This window comes from Trematomus bernacchii, unplaced genomic scaffold (assembly GCF_902827165.1).
Source record: "Trematomus bernacchii unplaced genomic scaffold, fTreBer1.1, whole genome shotgun sequence".
Classification (NCBI taxonomy): Eukaryota; Metazoa; Chordata; class Actinopteri; order Perciformes; family Nototheniidae; genus Trematomus; species Trematomus bernacchii.
Window position 1 is genome coordinate 7,320,044 of NW_022987513.1, and position 20,247 is coordinate 7,340,290.

Here is a 20,247-nt window from a genome sequence, read left to right on the forward strand (position 1 = left end):
TGTTATATTGATACTATTGTGTGAGGTCTACACACAAAGTATGACTATAAGGAGATTGTTGCCTTATCCAAGAAGCCGAACAACTCAACAACTGCTTTGTTCTGCAAATGAAATATTGGAAATAAGATAAACTCCATAATCATTAATGGTGTCAATATTGCCCAGCACATGTTGATCTGCAGTAAGGACCGGAGTGTGGTCCTGCCTCCGCTCTCTGTCAGTGATACGGGCAGTTAGCTCTGCTCTACGGGGCTGAAAACACCGGCTACCTCACTGACATAGAGATCGCTGTAGATAGAGATAATTTCCAAGTGGATATGTGGAAACAATAACAGACAGAGCGTTACAAATACAAATACTAAGACGTTTCAACAAACCTACCGGAACAGCTAAGACGAGCTTCTTTCTCTGTCACTGGCTGTGGACTCCCCCCATAGCGTTTAAGGCTGACGGTACACAACAGAGTCCGAGGTCTGAAGGCCTAGATGGTGACATTTCTTGTTTAAAGACACATTTTCATCTTAATAGAAGAGGTAAGATGGTTGTGTCTGACTGTTGTATTTTAATTGAATGTTTAAAATGTAGAGAGGGACCAGTCGGCACACGCGAGCCTGACAAGTTAGCCTAGCTGTTAGCAGGCTAGTAGCATGCTAAGAGTCGCTCAATGGGATAGTGAATGAGTCTTAGCTACTGCTAGTTAGCATAATAATTGAAGTTGGCTGTATTTTACTATATTACTTGTGCTGTAAATATTTATATTAAACATGTACAAGTGCTACACATGAATCAGAATAATGTCTTGTATTGGCGCAAACAAATCCCACTTCAGTTAAAGTTAACGATATGTAACCTTCCAAGTACAAGCTAGCATGAGCACCATCAACATTGCGGTAAGTCATCTGTGATAGCCAGCTTATACTTTGTTAGCAAAGTTATACTGATATTACAATTGTCACGAAACGTTAGACAGCAACATTCAGTAGGGAGCTTCTTTGGTGTGCGTATCAATATATTCTTACTCTGTTATCAATTACTGGAACGACTTTTTAATCATTTTTGATCGACTACACATGAATTATAATTGTAATATTTACTAACGTTAGCTAAACGAGAAATTAATGCATTGGTACTTTTGACAATGTAACTTTACCCAGCCTCTTCTGCCAGCTGTAAGCTACCCTGAATGTCTGGTTTTATATAGTTTTAGTTGTTAAAAGTCAAAATGCCCAGACTAGATGACTGTCCACTGTATTTGCTTTCAGATGACATCTTAATTTGCTCTAAATTGTCTGTTTGTCATTTCCTTCAAGGCTACGTTGCATAGAGATGGCAGACAGTGCAGGGCTGCAATTTGTCAGCTCTTATGCTTTTGAAGCAATGCAGAAGGTGGATGTGTCTCGGCTGGCTGCCCTCAGTGACCCTGAGCTGAGGCTGCTGCTGCCCTGCCTGGTGAGGATGGCTCTGTGTGCTCCAGCTGATCAGAGCCAGTCCTGGGCACAGGACAAGAAGCTTATCCTCCGCCTGCTCTCTGGAGTGGAAGCTGTCAACTCCATAGTAGCACTTCTGTCTGTTGACTTTCATGCCTTGGAGCAGGATGCACGAAAGGAGCAGCAGCTTAGGTATATCTAACTTACATGTGGTGATATGATTATTACTAAAGTCTGGTTATTTTTTAGATTAACTGCATCTGTGTCTTCATAAAACTTTTTTTAGCAGTATACATAATGTGCTGTCTTTTCTTCCAGGCATAAAGCAGGTGGCTCTAATGGAGAGAGCATCCTGGTGTCACAGCTACAGCATGGCCTGACCCTGGAGTTTGAACACAGTGATCCCCTCAGGAGACTCCGTCTGACCCTCAGTGAGCTGTTGGCTATCATGAATAAGGTAATAAGGTCCGCACATGACTCATTGACAACATGAACAACATAAAGTTAGCTTGAATGATAAATAAGATGATAAAAATAGTTTATTTGCTGATAAAATCATTACATAATTAATTAAAAAAAAGTATGAATTGCAATCAAATCAAAAGATTAGATAATTAATACTTGCATCTTCATCGAATAAGATTACACAAATTATTCATCCACACTGACTGTTTTCTGTCCCCTTGTTGTTTTTCAGGTGGTAGACTCGAATGGAGAGTTTTTCTTAAAGTCGTCTGAACTCTTTGAAAGCCCTGTTTACTTGGACGAGGTAGCTGATGTCCTCTGCATTTTACAAGCAGGTAACAAACTTATTTTCATCTTCTTACTAGTTTTACCTACATTTTTTGTGGAACTTTTATGTTGCTAAATACAATGACGTTTGTAAATATATACTGTACAAACATATTTGGAAAAACAACCTAATATTTTGTAAAACCAGCCTGAAAATACCTCGCCTGATTGATTGTGTGTGTATGTGATACATTTTTGTCTGTTTTAATTTTTTTTTTTCTAGAACTGCCTTCCTTGCTCCCCATTGTGGATGTGGCAGAGGCTTTGCTTCATGTCCGCAATGGAGACTGGTTTCTGTGTCTGTTGGTTGCCAATGTCCCCGACAGCTTCAATGAAGGTAATGCATCTGTCTCACATTATTGTGTCAGTTGAAAAGTGTGAAATAGAGTGGCTGTTTAATTGCCAGCACAATTTTCATATGGTTAGGTAGTGTGCCTGCTGTGGCAGAATTATGGCTTTACTTACAATTACATTTGAAGCTTTCTGTGATAGCTTCATTATAAATATATGCAGATTGCTATTTAGTTGACATCACATGTTTTCTTTCTGGGTTTAGCCTTTTATCCTCTATTTCTAGCCAGGCCCCAGGCTGTGTGTGTGTTTGTGTTAAAATGATGATAAACATTATTGTCTGCTTTGGCTCACAGTGTGCTTTGAGAGACGCATTATAATAAAACACCCGCCAACTCCAGTGCCTTATCACACAGAGAGTCAGGCTTAAGTCCATAGCTTTTTGTGTGTGTTACAAAGCGGTCACATTAATCTTTTTGGCTTTGTTTCATCAAGGCCTGTCAGGTAGACAGCTGGTAACCACACCTTACTACGCTGGCTCCTTTTTATAGCATATGAAATAATCCACAAGTGGCAGAAATGGAAACTAATATAATTGTATTTCATTCCATAGTCTCTGCCAACCATAAGCCGTTTGTTTTAAACTGTCATCTGTGGACAAGTGCAAAGAACTAGTGAGAGGTCTTATGATGGCTGTTAAATCTTATTTACAGGCAAATAAACAAGTCATGATTTTAAAGTTTAGGGTAATTATGGAGGAACGTGACTTGGCAATGACATTAAAACATTTTCTATTTCAAGGATGTTCTGAGCTGCTTGTTAATTGAGATGTGCATGTCTGCCTTTGCAGTTTGTCGAGGTTTGATCAAGAATGGAGAGCGTCAGGATGAGGAGAGTGTGGGTGGTCGGCGCAGGACTGAAGCCCTCAGGCAGCTCTGTCAGATGAACCCCTCGCAGGCCCTCAACATCAGAGCCATGGTGGTCAGTAACGCTATTAATATAATCACTGGGCTCCCTACCTCCTGAATCCTAATCCATTGCCTCCTAGAGTTTATCTTTTTCAAAAAGTAATACTTCTTAGAACAATTATTTTTGTTGTGTTTGTGTGCTTTCATGTCAAAACATAATTCTTACCAGATGTTTGTTTTATAATTTTTCAATTAATTGCAGAAACCTGGATACATACAAAGAACAGCAGGCAGGCAGTCAAGACATATAATAAGACATATACACATAAGATCCAATTTGTTAATCAAATAACAAAAACAAAACAAAAAAAATATATATAAGAAGATATAAACAATTATCATTGAGTTGTACTGCAAAATATATTAACATCACTCATTTTCAGAGTAAAGTATTTTTTTTTTTTCCCTCCTTTTTTAAACAAAACGTAAGCCTTGAGAATCATTTACTAGTATAATAATGTAATTGACTGTGTGTATTTCCAGGTGGAGGAGTGCCACCTGCCTGGCCTGGGAGTGGCTCTGACTCTGGACTACAGACCAGATACTCCAGATGAGGCGGTCAGTCCCCTCGTCTCTTACGTCAGCGGTCTCCTGCTGGGTACCAACAGCAAAGTCCGTACCTGGTTCAGCATGTTCATTCGAAATGGGCAACAGGTGAGGCTTTATTCTGTATTCCATCTAATGCAGTTTTGGGCGCACAAAAACACTAGTAGACACAACACTGGGTTCAGATATAGGTCAGTAGTTTAACATATAGGAGATTGTAATGCAGCAAGATCCTATCTGTTATGCTTAAATGTGTAATCATTGTCTCATCATGTTGAGCAGAGGAACTGTGTGTAAGCTGACAAGACAAGATGTTGAGCTGTACTTATGGAGCATGTTACAACAATCTCACCATGTCGGAGCCAGCAGCTTATCTGAGTCTACTGGATGAAATGGGGTTAAACTAGTTCATGTTTACATGATTTATCAACTTTGATTAGATATTCAGAACAAGGTATTAATGTATTAGGAGTAGCATCACGTCAGTCCAGAATAAGCCCCGCTTTCATATGTGCGTGTCATCATCCTAATTACCCTGATTGTAAATTCTATGGACACATTCTTACACACAAATGTGTCTTTCTATTCTTGTAATGACCCTCATTGACTCAGTGCATTGCCCATTCCAGCAAGGGACAATTGTATTAAGTCATACCCCATACTGTTTCATCCTCTCCTAATTCTCATGCTTTAAGTTCAATGTTCCTATATTTAGGCCAACATTTAAAAATGTTACAGAATATTTAAATGGTTTTATATATCTTTCAATCCGCTGACAATCCTGGCAGCTTATTTAAACCGATGGATACTTTTTAACAAACACACTTTCTCTGTTAAATAATTGTTTTTTGTATTATTATTATTATTATTTAACCACATTATCTCTGTATGTGTGTGCATATTAAGCTTTTCCTGATTTGTTCACTAGAACATGTAAAAGACAAATCTTTGATTTACAGAAAATTGCCTGTCCACAATATTGTTAATCTATTGTTTGTCAATTATCGTAACAAAATAAATAAATAACTGCAGGAGCCTTAGTGTAGGCATTTGGTATAAATCCTGACCATGTCCATGTCCTCCTCCCTGTTCTGCCAGAGGAAGAGAGAGAGCAGCTCGGTGCTGTGGCAGATGCGCAGACAGCTGCTGCTGGAGCTGGTTGCCATCCTGCCGCGCTCACGGAGCACCCACGTGCCCAACAACAGTGGCATGGAGGAGGAGCCCGGCTCAGGGTACTCCGGCCTCAGAGAGGAGCATGTGGTGAAGGCCAGCGCTCTGCTGCGACTGTACTGCGCCCTCATGGGCATCGCGGGCCTCAGGTAGGTCATAAAGATGTAGTTCCCCTCACCATTTGTTCCACAATCTTTTTAAAGTATTGGTTTTGTTCTGAAAAGTTAACATCTTCAAGATAATAAACTCACTGTGATCGCTCTACAGACCCACAGATGAAGAGGCAGAGCAGCTCTTGCAGTTGATGACCAGCCGGCCCCCAGCCACTCCTGCCGGAGTCCGCTTTGTCTCTCTGTCCTTCTGCAAGCTGCTGGCCTTCCCTACTCTGGTCAGGTACATAAAGCCTCATTGACTCACACTTTTAGAAGTAGTGGTTTTATTTGTCAGCCACATGTACAGTTGGTTGGGATCACACACCCTAGTCAGCCAACAGCAGTCTTGAGTCCACTCTGCATCTTTGAGGTTTGAATATTGTCACTTTGTTATATGCAGTGTGAGCATTATCATCTCTTTGTTTGTGTCCAGCACTCCGGAGCAGGAGCAGCTGATGGTCATGTGGCTCAGCTGGATGATCAAAGAGGAGGAGTACTTTGAGAGGTAAGGAGGATCTCTGTACAGTTTCTGTCATAAAGAGGTATTATCAGGCTGGCTTTTGGTTTCGGCCCATTTTACATTTACTTGAATTATGCAAGATTGACTTTTTACTGTGTGTGTGTTTTTAAATTCTTAACTTTTATTAGAAAATATGAATAATAGATACATTTTGTACATATATTTTAACACCACTTTAATGTAGCGCTCAGTATTGTTAGAATGAATATTTAAAAGCAGTACCTTTCTTAACATTTCTGGACGGTGTATATGGGTTGTGCATGCAGTTTGAAGAACAGCGAAAAGGGTTTTAAGTAATAATAAGTGTCTTTATATTCTACTAATTTAAGGAGTTGTGAAATCGTAACACAACCCTAGATTATACTGTTCATTTTTTTTAATATAACGCAAAAAACATTTGTGCTGAAATGTCAGAATTTATTGTGAGATTTCCAGGGTTTTACTTTGTCTGATATTCCAAATAATATTGTCTTTTTAGCCTTGCCAAAGCACTGTGTTGTTGTCTTTGGTAAATATCTGATTATAAAAGTATTTGGAAACTTTTCTTGCACACAGTTAAAACTGGTATGGTCTGCTTTAGAGTTTATGGACAATTAATTGAGAACCTCCAAACCAATATTCAGAAAATAAACAAGGAGCAATAGAAGTTCAATTGACTAGTTAAATGTGGGGCATTTATGTCTGAATTCATACTTAAATAGGATTGTTCTTTGTTTATTTCCAATATTTGGAACACGTCAATGTTCCCTCTGTACTTGTTTTTTTAATGGTAGAGATAAACCCTGCAAAGCCTTTCTTTGTTGGAATGTTAAAATGAAGTTTATATAGCCTGTCGAAACAGCAAATGAAAACTGCAGCAGTGTATACGAGTGTTCGACTCTATTCCATAATGCATAAATCATCACAGACTAAAGTGACTTCAGGGGATGCGGGCTGATAGAAGGTGTGTGCGTGTGCCACTAGCATAATCAGTTTATTAAAATTCAGTCTTGTAAAAGGCAGGATTAACGACAAGTCTAAGTATCTTCTCTCACTTGCCTTGCATGCATATCTGTGTCCTCCTCCTTACAGTGCTGCGGGCGTATCTGCTTCTTTTGGAGAGATGCTATTACTGGTTGCCATGTATTTCCATAGCAACCAGCTCAGCTCCATTATTGAGTTGGTGTGCTCTACTTTGGGGATGAAGGTAAGGTGCTAGGTGGGAGGGAGGGAGGCAGGGAGGCAGTGATCAATACATCTGTCTGGCTGACCAGCGACTGGCTCCTCTGCAGCAGGGGTGCATAGAAAGACTGAAACTGATGAAACAGTATACAAATATCTACCAAGACACTCTATACCCTCTGGCCAATTTGCTGCTTTATTACTTATTAAGTGCACTATTGTTTCCTGCCTGTGTGCTAAGTAGTTTCCCTGTCTCTGTGTATTTTCCGCTAAGATGTGTAATGTCATTGGATTTAGAGCCTGTTTGTTTCCACCCCTAGGGCAAGCCTCTCGATTCAATGTCGCGCCTGCAATGTAGAATTTTTCTTATGAAATATGAAAGGAGGGAATTAGAAAATAGCAGCACTGTAGCCTGCAGGTTGTTTTCCCCCATGTTGCCATCATTGTTGATTTTCTTTTTTCTATGTCATTGTTCAACTTTTTACAGATTGCCATCAAGCCGAGCTCTCTAAGCAAGATGAAGACTATCTTCACACAGGAGATCTTCACAGAACAGGTACATACAATGGCTGGTTTTGATGCTTTTATTGAATAAAGTTTTGTTAGTCCGCTTGTATATTGAAATACCTCAATGTCCAAAAAAAGGGGGAAAAAATAATATTAATAATTGTCAATGAAATCCTTAATCCTAACAAAGTTAAATTAGTTAGCCTTTTTTTGTTTAATAAACACTTTTGAAAAAAACGTATTTAAGTTTTTCCAACACTCCAAAGAGCCATGACCATGGCCAAAAGGTTGTTTTTGAACAACAAAATGGCCAAAAATATATATATATATATATATATATATATATATATATATATATATATATATATATATATATATTTGGAAGCAAATATTTGGTTAGATAAGAAAATGTTGAATTTTACAAATGACTTTTAATCTTTTCAAAGCTCAGGAGTTAGACATGTCTGAGACTTGGCAGTGGAGTAAAAGAGGTGGTTTATGTTCTTCAAGAAATCTCATCCCTCTCCTATGTAAATATTTTATCACAGAAGTCTGAAAACTATCCTATGCGACCACTACTGAGTATTATTGTACAAATAGTATAATACTAAGAATATTTATTCTGCCTTATCTTTACCTGCAACTGTGCAGAAGTATAGGGTCTTAATAGAAAGAAAAGACACAAAGAAAAAAGGAGAAGCAGTGGAATATTTACTTGTTAGAATGCTACAATTTGAATGTCAACATTGTGAATGAAGCTTGAAACTATTCGGTACAGCCAACTACATACATTATTATCCTTATGCACATTTTCTCACAGTTAGTTCTAATGTTCAAATTTGAATTTGTTTAATTGTGGAGGCTTATTATCTCATCAAAACATAATAATGGAGGGTCACGGAGAGCTACTGTAAGCTCCGAAATGTAGAAGCTTTAATTAAAGAACTTGACAAAATGATATGAAATGTCCCTATAAAACACTGTAATTATATCATGGTGTTGTACTAACCATACTTTTTTTGTGTGCATTGTCTGTTTACCATTTTTGCAGTTTAGATAACTTTGTTCTGTTGTGTAGGTGGTTACAGCCCACGCGGTGAGGGTCGCAGTGACCAACAACCTGAGTGCCACCATCACAGGATTCCTCCCCATCCACTGCATCTACCAGCTGCTGCGGAGCCGAGCCTTCACCAAGCACAAAGTGTCCATCAAGGTAGGCAATGTGCACTCATTGACTACTAGCTGATAAGTGTTTGTTAGGTCTGTTTTTAATGTTGCTCATCTTTACTGTCTTCGTGTGCATCTCCCAGGATTGGATCTATCGTCAACTCTGTGAGACAACCACCCCGATCCACACCCAACTGATTCCACTAATAGACGCCTACATTAACTCCATCCTCACTCCAGCATCCAAGGCCAACCCAGAGGCCACCAACCAGCCAATCACTGAGCAGGAGATCCTCAATGTCTTCCAGAGCGCTGCTGGGGTGAGTTAACCCCTGGGCTCCTCGGGAGAGTAGCATTTGTGTTTTATTGGTTGAAAGGCAACATTTATCTCTTTAGTAGTTAGTATTAGATTGTTGACTCTTTTGCAAAGCAATTTGCAAAAGAGTAGGTCATTGGTCGTTTCACCTCCCTAAATCTAAAGGCCTTTAAAATAACCAATCTTGTTGTGCTAAATGGACGTATTATAAAGATAAACTATATTTTAAATGTGTATTATAAAACAACACAAAAGACCCATTAGTCCAAACCAATAATTGGTACTACTATATCTAATATGTCCATTGTTGTATTGTTTTCCAATCAATCTGGAAACTCTTATATTGTGAATCTTTTGAAAGCATCCATCCCCACATTCGCTAATGATTGAGACCTTGTTTTGCTTCTCTTTTTCCATTGGTTAGCAGGGGGAGGGCAGTCGAGGAGGACGGCAGCGCTACTCCATCACCACCCAACTCCTTATCCTCTACTACATCCTGTCCTATGAGGAGAACCTGTTGGCGAGCACCAAGCAACTGGGTATGTACCACACAATACCCATGGTCCATGTAACACTGTGCTGTTGGCTCCTTTCTATTTCGTATTATCTCTTCTTCTGTCTGTCCAAAGTGCATTCTTTGTCATCTCTTCTGCTGAAGGAGGCATTGTGTGTGAGATGGAGGGAATTTGTCAGGCAGTGAGAGGAGAAAGGCAGCTTTTGTCCTCTGTTAAGTTGTCGGGGATGCTCTCTCTCTGGATGTGCAGTCATTCATCCTTTTCTCTCTTGGCACCGAATGTTGGCTGCTTCATAGAGAATAAATGGAGGGCTGACAAAGAGCCAAGTACAATGGCTGCGGGAATGGAGCTAACTAGGACAGCTGTAGGTTAGATGGAGCATTAGCAGTTAGCCTAGTCAGACTTTATTCTCTCCCATGACGAGCCCTCCTCTTGCCTTTCATTAGGCCAGATTTATGAGAGTTTTTGCCCATCTCTTTAATTGCTGTTGTTTACCTAAGTGCTCCGGCTGCCTTCAAAAAAGGAGTAATGAAGCCCATCAGCAGCGGTAATGAACCCACGTCAATGAAAAATCACCTCCACTCCTCTAACGCAGCAGCTCTGGGGTCCTCACACCGCATAATAACACTCATGCTCGGTCTTGTCCTTTTCTTGCTTTATGTTATCATCTCCTCCATTTCCTCTGTTATAATGATGTGCTGCACTCACCCCTTTTCTCTCTTGTTTTCAGCCATGATGCAGAGGAAACCAAAGTCCTACTCGGCAGCCTTAATGGACCAGATCCCCATTAAGTACTTGGTTACCCAGGCACAGGGACTGCAGCAGGAGCTGGGAGGTGAGACCAGGACTTACATTTCTATGTGTTTGTTTTGCTTTACTAATATGGTATTCTCATAGTAAATATCACTACTCCACCTAAAAGAACATCCAATCTGTTTGTGTTTGCCTCAACTATATTTGTTTTATTTTTCTGTGCACATTATCTCTTCTTGTAAACAAATGAGAAAAACACCAAATGATTGTTAGTTATAAACTTACAAACAACTTTCTTCCTCCTCTCTGTTCCCAGGTCTGCACTCGGCCCTGCTGAGGCTGCTGGCCACAAACTACCCCCACCTATGTCTGGTGGAGGACTGGGTGTGTGAAGAGGAGGTGACTGGCACTCTGCCCCTGCTGAGGAAGATGATGCTCCCCAGCAATACCTGCAGATACACTCAGAGCCAGCTCCACCAAGGTGAGGATGAGGGAAATGGGGGGGGGGGGGGTTAGAAGCTTAAAGGTGTTAGATGAGGTAGAAAGTGTAAACCCCTACAGTAGATGTCAGTTGTCATCCTCCCAGTTTGGAGAAACAGACAGAGGTACCAGCCCGGAAGCTAAGCAATACACGGCTGTAGATACGCTTTTGGTTGTCAGTCCCCACAGGTTTCTACTTCAATGACCTAGCAATGTGATGAAATCTGTCCTATATATTTGCATAAGGTAAATAGAAACAAAACAACGTTAATTGGAAACATTTGAAAAGTATTTAACATGAGAAACCAAGGAGCCAATATCATACATTTCCAGGTATTATCTGCCTTAAATCTTATCTCAAAGGCTATTACTTTAAAGGTTAAGAGGATTGGGCTGTAACTGTTTATTGTTCTTCTTTCTTTAAAAGAAGTGATTTGACCAAAAATGCAAAAGTGTAACAGATAATCAGTTTCACACACCATTATGCAGGTTAATGTATACACCTTACCCACCTTCACAAATTGATATTTCATTTTTCTTTTATACAACCACGCACAACTGTGTAATTATATATAATTATATCTGCTTTACAACCTTAACGAACCTTGAGAATAATGGTGACAACACAGACAGTTCATGGATTAATTATGAAAAGGAACGTCTGGTAAGAATAGAAGAATAGCTCCTGGGGCTTTGTGTTAGGAAATGAACAGAGGTTTCAAATTAGAGTTTGGAAAAAAGGTGTGATTGCATTGGTGTGGAACTGAACCTCTAGTTAATGACCTACCTTTTGTCATTCTGTAGATTTGACATGTGTCATCACAGATTCACAGTTTTTGTAAATTAATGTTGAAGGATGATAACTCTGTGATTTATATATTTACTTACGCCACCATTAAGTATAAACCCTAATCCCATTTAAACAAAAGTGATAGCCAGATGTTGCTACTGTCTAATTGATGCTCTTGAGGTTTTTGGTTTCCATCCCTATGGTTTCATGGAGTGCACATTGGGTTCATATTTGAAGATTCATTTAGCGGTCTGTCCCTCCCCCCATAGCCTTCCAGAAGTTACCATCCAGCAGCCCGAGGCTGATGCGGATCCTGGAGCATCTAACGCTGCTTTCCCCCGGAGACCTCATCCCTTATGCAGAGGCCCTCACAGACAGCATGGCTCTGCTGCTGGAGCCCGCGGTGCCTCGCAGAATACTGCAGACCCTCAACAAGCTCTGGATGGGCCTCAACACTGTGATGCCTCGCAGGTACGTGCTCTGGACAGGAGAAGATGTTGTGACGAAGGATAGAAAACCTTACTGTGACAGCCTCTTGTGAAAATACCACTGAATGTCACATGGGAAATATCCGTCACAGTTATTTGGAAAGTGGAGCCAATTAGGTTGAGCAAGTTTAAAGGTTGTTTAAAACCCAAATCATTTAGTTTGCCAAGTTGATAGTGTATTCTTTTTTGCCTTAGGGCTTTATTGGTATGCCTTTTTAATTAATGCCATCATTTGGGTTTTCAGTCCAAATAAGTATCTTGCATTTCTAATCTTTGAATCAGTATTTGGGATCTTTGCTGAACTTGATGAGAGAAATAGTATACAAAAATCTCAACTGCACACCCGTTAAATGTTGTGACCTCATCCTGCTTCAAAGGCTGTTGGAGGAGCCTGTGACCTAAGATTTTCATCGTCATAACTACACTGTAGCTATGTTCGTATGACCAATAAAAGCCTTGAACCTTGAACTTGAAGGCAACATGTTGCCATGATAAGACACACACAGACTCACAAGATAATAACAATACCAGCATCGTAAGAGAGTGGTATTATTTCCTCCTGGTGAGATTTATAACTGTAGGTATTTTCAGTCAATGGTTCTTGGCTTGGGGTTATCTCCCCCAAGGCTGTGTAAAGCTGCTGTGAGACTCTGTAAATGGATTAAAGGGACACCTGTGGAACAAGAGTTGTTGGCCTTAACCCCAGGCTGCCTGCTCAATGATTATTGTGTGAATAGATCAGAGGTATCGAGCTTAACAACTCTGTCAGCCTGCGCCAACCCTCCGGACAGAAGAAGGGGTGACCCTCACTCTGCCCCGGGCCCACAGGAGCACAGACACCAAAGCTCTGAGCAGACATCCTATTGATCCAACAGGGTTCTCTAACAAGAAGGGCTCAGGGCAGGAGGGGTGAGGGAGAGTGTCCATGAGGGAGATGTATGGTGTTGGTGCCCCCTCCCTCTCCTCTTCCTCACTCCCTGTCACAGTGTTGAATGTTGCAGAGGTCTGGGCTCTGGTGAGCCCTGCAGGAGGGCAGCAGTGTCACATTTCACACAGATCCACTGATGGATGCCAGGGTACAAGCTGCAGGAAGGCTTTGAGTTTCAAGAGTCGCCTGCTGTTTATAGTTTAGCATCAGTCTGATAAGAGATGAGGGGGAAATGCCCGCCGCAGGCTAATGTGTGGGTAACTGAATTAAAGCCTCACTGAAGGGTTTTTCCTCCAAAATAAAACAAATCCATTTCAGAAAAACATGTGTCTAGATTATGGTTAGTTTAGTTTTAGTAGTTCTTCTGGATAAGTATGTTCATTTTTTTCCACCAGCAACAGTATTATTAAGATTATTACCCTGAAAATCTGTGTTAATGCTAATACAACATTGCATACACACATTTTTACATATTCATTTTAGTTTTTACAATGTGCACATTTGTACCTTAACTTCTTATATTTATATAAATATTATTATTCTAGTTTATTTATCTTTTATTGCATATTTTAACTTCTTATGTGTTTTATAATTTAGTTATTTAGTGTATGTTTATTTTATCCTAAAATGGAGCAACTCTCACCAAACCAAATCTCCCCTAGAGATAAAGTATTCAGATTCTGAAGTGCTCTAATGTCTCATTATGTGATATATTCTTTGTATATGTTAGACTCAATTCATGTTAGATACCGTATCTTAATTTGAAATTGAGTGATTCTTTTTTTTGGTTTACTATATTACTCAACCAGAAAGCTAAAACTGATGTGTTGCAGGTTGTGGGTGATGACAGTGAACGCCCTCCAACCGTCAGCAAAGCTGCTCCATCAGCAGAAGTACACTCAGAACGACCTGATGGTGGACCCTCTCATCGTGCTGCGCTGCGATCAAAGGGTGTACAGGTGACTAAAGAACATATTTGGATATCTATAAAGCAACCATATACGCTTCTGTTTATGGAACATTAAATGTCTATTTGTGCATGCCAGGTGTCCTCCTCTGATGGACATTGTCCTTCACATGCTGAATGGCTACCTGCTGGCCTCTAAAGCCTACCTGCACTGCCACCTGAAGGAGACGGCTGACTTTGATCGGCAGACCCAGACGGTCTCTAACCTGGGGGTGCCCGGACAGCCAGAAACACCCGAGGTCACCAGGGAGGAGCTGAAGAACGCCCTTCTCTCTGCGCAGGTAATTGAACCACTAGCGGCAGGTCTGAGATTATCTACACATCACCGGGAGGATGTGTAATTGAGATCCCACCAATCAAACAGAGTTGAATGCATCCTGTAGCTCTTACCAACTGACAATCTTCAGACCTTTTCCAGTTACAAAGAACATGGACTATCTCCAGTTGTGCGCTACATGTGTGAAAGAGAAACTCTGGATAATGTCTTGAATTTATTCTCCGGATATTGTTGAGTTAATATAAGATTCCCATAAGAAAAATGTATTTTGGTTTGAGTGTTTGGTAAAGCATGAGTATGTAAGAGTAAAGTATGAAAGATGACCATTCACACTTGCCATGATAACCACCTGTTTCTCTAAAACCCCAGGACAGCGCAGCAGTCCAGCTCCTCCTGGAGGTGTGCCTGCCAACCTCCGAAGAGCAGCAGCTGGGGGCCAACACAGAGAGCCTGCTGAGTAGCATTAGGGGCTCCGTGCCAGGGAAATCGAAACAGGGAAGCCTGGGGCCCCGGGCCAGGGGGGGCGTGGAGGACGCTGAGCCAGAGGGAGGCCTGCTCAGTGACTTGAGGGAGGTGCAGTGTCTCATCTGCTGTCTGCTGCATCAGATGTTCATCGCTGACCCCAACATTGCCAAGTTGGTCCACTTTCAGGTAATAAATGGGAGGAAGATGAAGTTTTATTATTTGTTGTGTTACTGTGGCAGTTGGAAGGCTGGCAGATAGAAATATAGAGTCATATAAAAGAGAGTGTGTTGCTCAGGCTCTTTATGACAGTCCTTAATAATGACATGACTGTGTGACTACATTCTCTTGCTTTCCTCAAAAATGGCCATAAGAAAAGAATGTTCTCATGCAAATACCTGTTTAAATAGTTGACCTGCCTTAGTTCTGAAAATACCTTTGAGTCAGTTAGTTATTCACAGAGTCATGTTGACCCCATTAGTTATCATCACATTGTGCCGTGGCATTAGCAGTAAGTGACTGCAGCACTCCATGCAGTATCAGACAGCCATATGGTGGACTTCATCAAACCAATCCTCTCCCCCTGCTATGCTAATCCCCCCCCCCCCCCCCCCTGTCCACACTGTCCACACTGCCAAGCAGAAGCTGCTGTTTAAACATGTTTAATATTCAAGTACTTGAATGAACTGACTTTGTAAACCTTCTTTATCATTCTTGTTTTGTTATGCGAAGATTTATGTCTGCTGTCTGTGTGCCTCTCTCTGTCAGGGTTACCCTCAAGCTCTGCTGCCTCTGACTGTGGCAGGCATCCCCTCCATCCATATCTGTCTGGACTTCATCCCGGAGCTGCTGGCCCAGCCCCAGCTGGAGAAGCAGGTGAGGCCCCCCCAACCTCCCCTCCAATTTCTTCTCTCTTTCCTTGCTGTAAATCCCAGACTTGCCCTGGGCTCGTGCCAGAGCCTCTCTTAAACTCACATGTTTTTTTAACTATCTCTATTAGGTACTTTCTGCTGAGTGTATATTCGCTACATGAAAATGTGCAGATGTTCTGAATGGGTTTGTGTCCTCACAGATCTTTGCGATCCAGTTGCTGTCGTACTTGTGTACGCAGTACGCGCTGCCCAAGTCTCTCAGCGTGGCCCGGCTGGCCATCAGTGTCATGGGCACCCTGCTTACAGGTCAGTAAGAGAAACGTCTCTCTGCATCCAATGAATTCATGCTTTTGGTTGTAGCGCCCTTACCTCTTTGTACCCACTTTCCTGTGACTCACAATGCAGCCTGTACATATTATATCAGCTTTTCATGAAACGGCATGTCTTGGTGTTTGTATCCCTATATTTGGCTGCCACCATCTGGTCTCTGGGTGTCAGTGCAGCTTTCTCCCTCTGTTACACAAGAGCACAGTGTGTACCAGACTATTAGCCGCTGTGTTTACTGTTCACACAGTTGTACTGTAAGCGTGTTTTGTTCCTTTAGTGCTGACTCGGGCCAAGCGCTTCTCCTTCTTCATGCCCATCCTGCCGTGCCTGGTGTCCTTCTGCCAGGCCTTCCCTCCGCTCTACGATGATGTCGCAGGTCTGCTGGTGCAGGTGGGGCAGGTCTGTGCCTCCGACGTCGCCACCAAAGCCAGGGACATCGACCCTCTCATCACACGTAAGTACAGGCTTTATAACTAAACAAGTCGCTGTGTCAAATGCCTCTCTTTACATTTCAATTGAGGCTTTCAAAGTGATTAATTTGTCATTATCTTGAACATCAAGTGACGGTATATATTGACTGGCATGGTTATCAAGGAATCCTCTAAACACGTTTTACACAATTGCATTTATAGTAACAGTTTACATGATAAAGGCTTTGATAGTGTGGACATGTTTTGTTTGTTCACCTTCACACTCTTGAAGAATGTTAGAATTTTGAGCTTTAAAAACGTTACAAATGCCGATGAACCTCTTGTGTGCACTTGTAGTACTCACCAGATTCTACATCTCTGTAGCCTAATCAGGTGGATGCTTAATAATGAATAGCAGACAGATGACCAGTGACCATTAGAGAGATAACAGAGTTGTAATAATGACATTAATAAGGATTTTGTCCTGTCCCTGCCTCAGGCCTGCAGTATCTGAAGGAGAAGCCTCGGGGCGCTGTGGCTCCAGGAGGAGGCGCCTCCAAACTGACTTTACCCCAGAGGATGGCAGAGGAGCTGGGGGGAGCTGACCCTGATGTCCAGCTCTGCTACTGTGTGGAGGCCACCTTCATGGACATCATCACCTCCACCCTGCATGGACTATAGACACAGGTACGCTAGAGGAAGAGCAGGGGACTGAACTGTAATGAACAACCCTGATAACTGCCTCTGAAAGACATGAATTCTCCTGAGAGGGCTACTGTCACACACGTCCATTCTTCTTCAACTAGCGGACTCAGACCGACTGTGGGTCTCATTCTGTGCACATGACGGGACATGTATTGTTTGTCCATTCAATTTCTTTGTAGTCTGAACTGAAAAAGCCATCTTCTACTATTCCACACACTGTAAATAAATCCTGATTTGCAATTTATTTTGAAAATGTATGTTTATGTGCTCTGTCAATTTGTAGAAAGTAAAATACTGAAAATGTTAAATGAGTCAATTTCATTCGCCTTTAGGCATATTTTTCTAAGCTTTAAGTGAGTCAGCAATGGGGAATAAAGGAACATGTTACCATGAAATAATATGTAGAGCTTTTGTACTGTGTTTGTTTGTAATAAAACAAAAAAAACGTTGAGTTGAATTTGCTTTGTTAGTCCATTTGACCCTTAGTCTGAAATCTAAATCTTGTGTGGTATCAGGACGTTTTATATGTGTGTTTGTCCACCAGGACTCGTCACATCATGGCCACTCGTTGTGCAAACGACAGCTTTTGTTCTGTATGAGTTTGTCTCGCAGCTTTAATTATATTTGATTATGTAAGGTGTATACAAGGCCTTCATTTTGTAGGACTGCAGGCATGAATGAAAAGCCACGCAAAATGTATCCAAACCAGCGGTTGAAGCTATGCTTACACACATGGTGTTGAGCACGCTTGCTGACTGTTACATACAAGATATGTACCTTTTTTAAATGACTACTGTAAAAAGAGCTTATGGACCTTTTTTTGATATTTTGACTTGGAAAAGTACAATTGATAACATTACAAGGCTCAGTTCCAATAAATGTTCAAAGAGTGGCAAAGCAAATCAGTCACTGCATGCAGCACTTAAATCAAAAAAAGATTGATTTGAAAGACTAATCGGTAAAAGAATGACCTAGGACTGTCACACTGTGTAGGAAACACTGGACTCTTAAATAACAGCAGTATTGAACTTCGACAGGAATGAACTGGTACTTCCTACTAGGGCTGCTCGATTATGGCAAAAATCATAATCTCGATTATTTGGGTCATAATTGATATCACGATTATTAAAAACGATTATCCATTTACTTTGAAAACATCAATTTATTGGAGAATTTTTTTTGAACAGTATGTTTTTAACAGTTGATTACCCTGAACTTTAAGTATAATTCAACTGAAAAGTAATAATAAAAAAATAATCGTTTTATTTCGATTACGTTGTTTTCGTAATCGTTGCAAGCCATAATCGTAATTGCGATTAAAATACGATTAATTGAGCAGCCCTACTTCCTACAGTCCTGCTGGTAACAGACATTCACTGGATTGGGTCACAGCTATATTCAAGACAGAGAAGTCTTAGTTGTCCTGGGTGGAGATTGTATTCAATGTCTGTATCATTCCACAGAAAAACAAACAGACTATTGTTGCAGCAGATCATGCTCCCAGATGAACATCTCTAAACACAAAGCCTCTATTCCTCTTATCTTTGTCGCTTGCAAGGTAAAAGCGTCTTTATTACCAGGCTGATCGTGTATTTTGTCAGATTGTCAAAGGAGCTACAATTTTTTTTTTATGCCTTTTGTCTTTTTGATTGAAACATTCAAAACCCATTGTCAATGATATCAAGGATCTCTTTATCCGTTATAAATCTGGATTAAAGCCACTTCCTTATTTTCTGTTATACCACATACTTCCTGCACGTATGACCACACATGGATCCATGTTGTTGCAGCTGTGCCATCATATCCCGACAGACTTATCCTGGTGATTCACCAGAGGGCAGTCTTGCCACGCTCAGATCCTCAGATCCATCCTGCAGACTGAACCCATTAACCAAATAAATCCTCAGTCAGCAGTGATGAACCTGGGAAAAGAATTTAAGGTTTGCGCAAATTATACTGAAATATAAAACTTGAAGTGGTATAAAAAATACAGCACAAGTGGCCTACAGTATAAGCTGTGTTTATGAAGGAGATGTAGTGAAAGGAAATGCTACTTTCATGTTTAAGTTACTTCTCTGCCTCTATATGCAGTTATTCACAAAGGTGTTATGACACTTTTTCATTACCATTCTAAAAATGTAATATTATTTTTACATTACATGTAACTTGTTAGACTTCCATACTCAATACTGTGGGCAATCCCCACAGGAGCAATTTGGGGTGAAGTGTCTTGCCCAGGGACACAACGACATGCTGACTGCAGTGGGGTTTGAACCTGTGCTCCCCTGATCCGAACACCAACGCTCTAGTCCACCGCGCCACACGCCTCCATGCAATACAAATAGGTAGATAGTATACAGTAAAGTATGTTTTGATACCTTTTTGTGACTTGCATCAAGTTTCTCTGTGTGTGTGGAGGCAGTCTGAGGCTCCCTGCAGCAGCTTGTTGAGTTGCTGCAGTTTCCCAACGCTGTGAGAGATGCCTGAAGCAAGTGAGGGTGAAATCACACGTCAGTTTTGTTTCCACTGGCGTTGCCGCTGTGCTTCCAACGCCAAGCACAACACAACTCCTTTCAAACGGCAGAAAAAGTGTGTTGCATGAGGAGACAGAGGAGATGTATTATCTGTTCAGTCTGAAGACAGGACGCATTAAACAGGACATGTTCGGCTCGTGTGATGGCAGTTGTCTGCTACCCTGGGATCACCTGCTGATGACATTCAGTTTGTAATTAGACACAGGCTCCCATGCTGCAAGTCTATTAACAAGTTGATGGCATTCAGAGCTGATTAAGTTGTTTGTGTGAGACAGAACATTACTGCTCCTTCAGCCACACAATGTAACATTCATCTATAGCGATTCATGAACAAATGTACCTGGAGAATCCTGCAGGTTTTACACAAAACAAACTCTTGTTGTGATAAGACTTTATGAGTTTTTAAAACAATAATTAGGAACATTTTCATCTTATGGTCATTCTCAGGTTCATATTTGTGTTTTGTGCCCCTTCTGTGACATGTTGACATGCTTTAATGTTCAAAAAGGTCTTTATTTTTCTCTTACTGCCTGTTCTGCAGCACCTCTTTTCACCCTCTATCTATTTTGGAAAGTATAAAAAGACAATTTACAAACTTAGAATATTTTACAGTGTCATAAAGCATGCTTAATATCATCAGAAGTTGACTTAAAGTGGACCTATCATGCTATATTTAAATGATATATTGTAGGGCCATAACTATATAAGGTATATTTATACGT

At 40.9% G+C, this 20,247-nt stretch overlaps 1 protein-coding gene across 2 annotated transcripts; it reads left to right on the top strand.

The window, feature by feature from the left end:
• Nucleotides 1-219: 219 nt before the first annotated feature.
• ints2 (integrator complex subunit 2) lies at nt 220-17,442 on the top strand. 2 transcript variants are annotated; one of them, XM_034114059.1, is made up of 25 exons: nt 220-533; nt 1,311-1,619; nt 1,746-1,884; nt 2,125-2,227; nt 2,443-2,556; nt 3,361-3,491; nt 3,962-4,132; nt 5,123-5,343; nt 5,462-5,587; nt 5,780-5,851; nt 6,938-7,052; nt 7,515-7,583; nt 8,613-8,747; nt 8,845-9,021; nt 9,442-9,556; nt 10,263-10,367; nt 10,602-10,766; nt 11,825-12,026; nt 13,805-13,930; nt 14,018-14,219; nt 14,585-14,866; nt 15,446-15,553; nt 15,750-15,855; nt 16,154-16,330; nt 16,786-17,442. In XM_034114059.1, the coding sequence occupies exons 2-25, from the start codon at nt 1,327-1,329 to the stop codon at nt 16,965-16,967; spliced, it is 3,636 nt and encodes a 1,211-aa protein (XP_033969950.1). In that variant the 5' UTR covers nt 220-533; nt 1,311-1,326; the 3' UTR covers nt 16,968-17,442. The 2 variants fall into 2 exon arrangements, with proteins under 2 accessions (XP_033969950.1, XP_033969957.1); XM_034114066.1 differs by having other exon boundaries at nt 9,445-9,556; nt 16,786-16,967.
• Nucleotides 17,443-20,247: the final 2,805 nt, after the last annotated feature.